Raw genomic sequence first — 1,954 nt, forward strand, 5'->3', positions numbered from 1 at the left:
AGTGGCATAACCTTCATCGAAGGTTATGTAGAGGAGGCATTGGGCGAGTCATTAGATCAGACTCGCCTAAATAACCCCTGGCCGGCGCGCTCAGATCAGATGGACGAATTTACATTGTATAAGAAGGTTTCAGGCGACTCCGCACTCCCGTCACTGGGCGCTCCCGGGTCTTTTACGAATAGCAAATCAAATGCTGCGTAGGTGCCGGTATCGACTCCGGCTTCGGTACTGGTATGCTTCCCAGAGAAATACGCTCAGTCATCACCGTTTGGGAAATGTATGACGGCGAGCTTGATGAGCCGCGCGCCCTACGGACAGTTTCAAAGGCCAAGGCTCAGAGCGGTCTGAACGAAAAGGGTTAGCCGGATACATTAACCCGTTACAATAAGTAATCAATATAAACAACAGCATGAAAATTAAAGACTAATTTAGTATCCATTGAAAAGTGTAGTATTCTACATGGAAGTTGATATAGGTTCTTGAAAGAAGGCGTGTGGAATTATGAGGACATGGATTGATGATGTTGAAATAAAACCAACTGGTAACAAATTGGGATAATGAGGGGCGAAACCGCGTGAAGGGAGGAGTGACGACGCTGGCGCTTACAAGAAACCCACAACAAGCCTAGTCGCGCCTCCTGCTAGCCACTTTTGCACTTCATCTTTGCAGGGCATGTTTCTTTCCTCGTCATTAACAGTTGTTACCTTCTCGTATTACCTACTATGATCTTCCCTATGAATTCATGTACAAAAACACCGACATAACGTATGTACTCTGCCGCATCGACCTCCTTTCCTGTTGCTTAGTTACAAATACCAAATCCAGGCTGACAACCGGCACCGCAGTACAGGGGGGAGTTTCCACAGAACCCGTACTGGCTACAACATTGATAGCTGCCATTACCCCGACAAGTTGCCTTTCCAGCGCCACACGATCCATCAGTTGAGACCGGTAACGCCAGGCCGCATGTGCCGAAGCCTGGTTGGCACCCGGTCCCGCAGTACGCACTTGTCGTCCCGCAATACCCGTATGCGCTGCAGCAAAACCCACTGCCGCAAGACCCCACGCCGGCCCCGCAAGCGCCAGGCTGGCCGGGATTGGGATTAGGATTGGGTTGGGTCGAAGTTGTGGACTGTGGCGGACTCGTGGACCGGGTTGGCGGCACGGATGATGGCACTGGCGTTGTTGGGGCCTGCTTGAACGTTAGCTGCGCGACTATTGAGTTTCTTCCATGAACTTACTTGGCAGCTCGATAGCCGCACATCTGCTGCAGCTCCTTGCAGCCACAACTTCATCGTGGCTTGGAATGATTTGCCATTATATGGGTTACTATCTCCGCGGGTCGCTTCCCAAACGGCCACACCTCCAAATGACGGCCGGCAATAGTATGCGCTGATGAGGTTTTTGGCCTGGTCATGGGTTATGTAGTTCCCTGGGTTGGCGGCGTCTGGGGAACCAGGCAAGGCAATGAACACCTTCGCATCTCGGCTCGGCGTATTGGATAGCCACTGAACCCAGGCATCAAAGGTAAATCCAGCCCCTTGAAATGACTGACCAGGAACGTAGGACGGGTTGCTCGAAGTCCAAGTGGCGGCTGAACAGCTTGGGGTGTTGTAAAACTGAACAAATAGCATATCAAACTTGGCGGCAGAGATCATGGCGGCCATGCTAGCGTCAGGGACAATGCATTGGGGAGCACCGGTCAGATAGTACTGCTTCGAGGCCGAAGCATAAAAGGTTCGCAAAAGGGTGACGAGAGCAATGTAACCAACGGAGTTATCTGGTGGCTCAGGCATCAGCTTGAGCTCGTCAAAGGGGGAAAAGCAATGAAACATCGCAACATACCTGTCGATGGATGCTCAATGTCCATATCAAATCCGTCAACCTCAACAGCCTGTCCGTTGTTGTCGAAAGGGCGAGGGCCGGTCCAGCTGAGGTCTTTGGGGCCGAACAT

At 51.7% G+C, this 1,954-nt stretch overlaps 1 protein-coding gene across 1 annotated transcript; it reads right to left on the reverse strand.

Annotated features, from left to right (window-relative positions):
- Positions 1–1,103: 1,103 nt before the first annotated feature.
- Positions 1,104–1,954, reverse strand: ColSpa_01795 (putative endoglucanase type K; the record flags this gene model as incomplete). The annotated part of the gene is made up of 2 exons (XM_049268007.1): positions 1,104–1,780; positions 1,846–1,954. 2 exons carry the CDS (start codon positions 1,952–1,954, stop codon positions 1,104–1,106), a joined length of 786 nt encoding a protein of 261 aa, XP_049123964.1.

This window comes from Colletotrichum spaethianum (assembly GCF_022836535.1).
Source record: "Colletotrichum spaethianum MAFF 239500 DNA, contig03, whole genome shotgun sequence".
NCBI lineage: Eukaryota > Fungi > Ascomycota > Sordariomycetes > Glomerellales > Glomerellaceae > Colletotrichum > Colletotrichum spaethianum.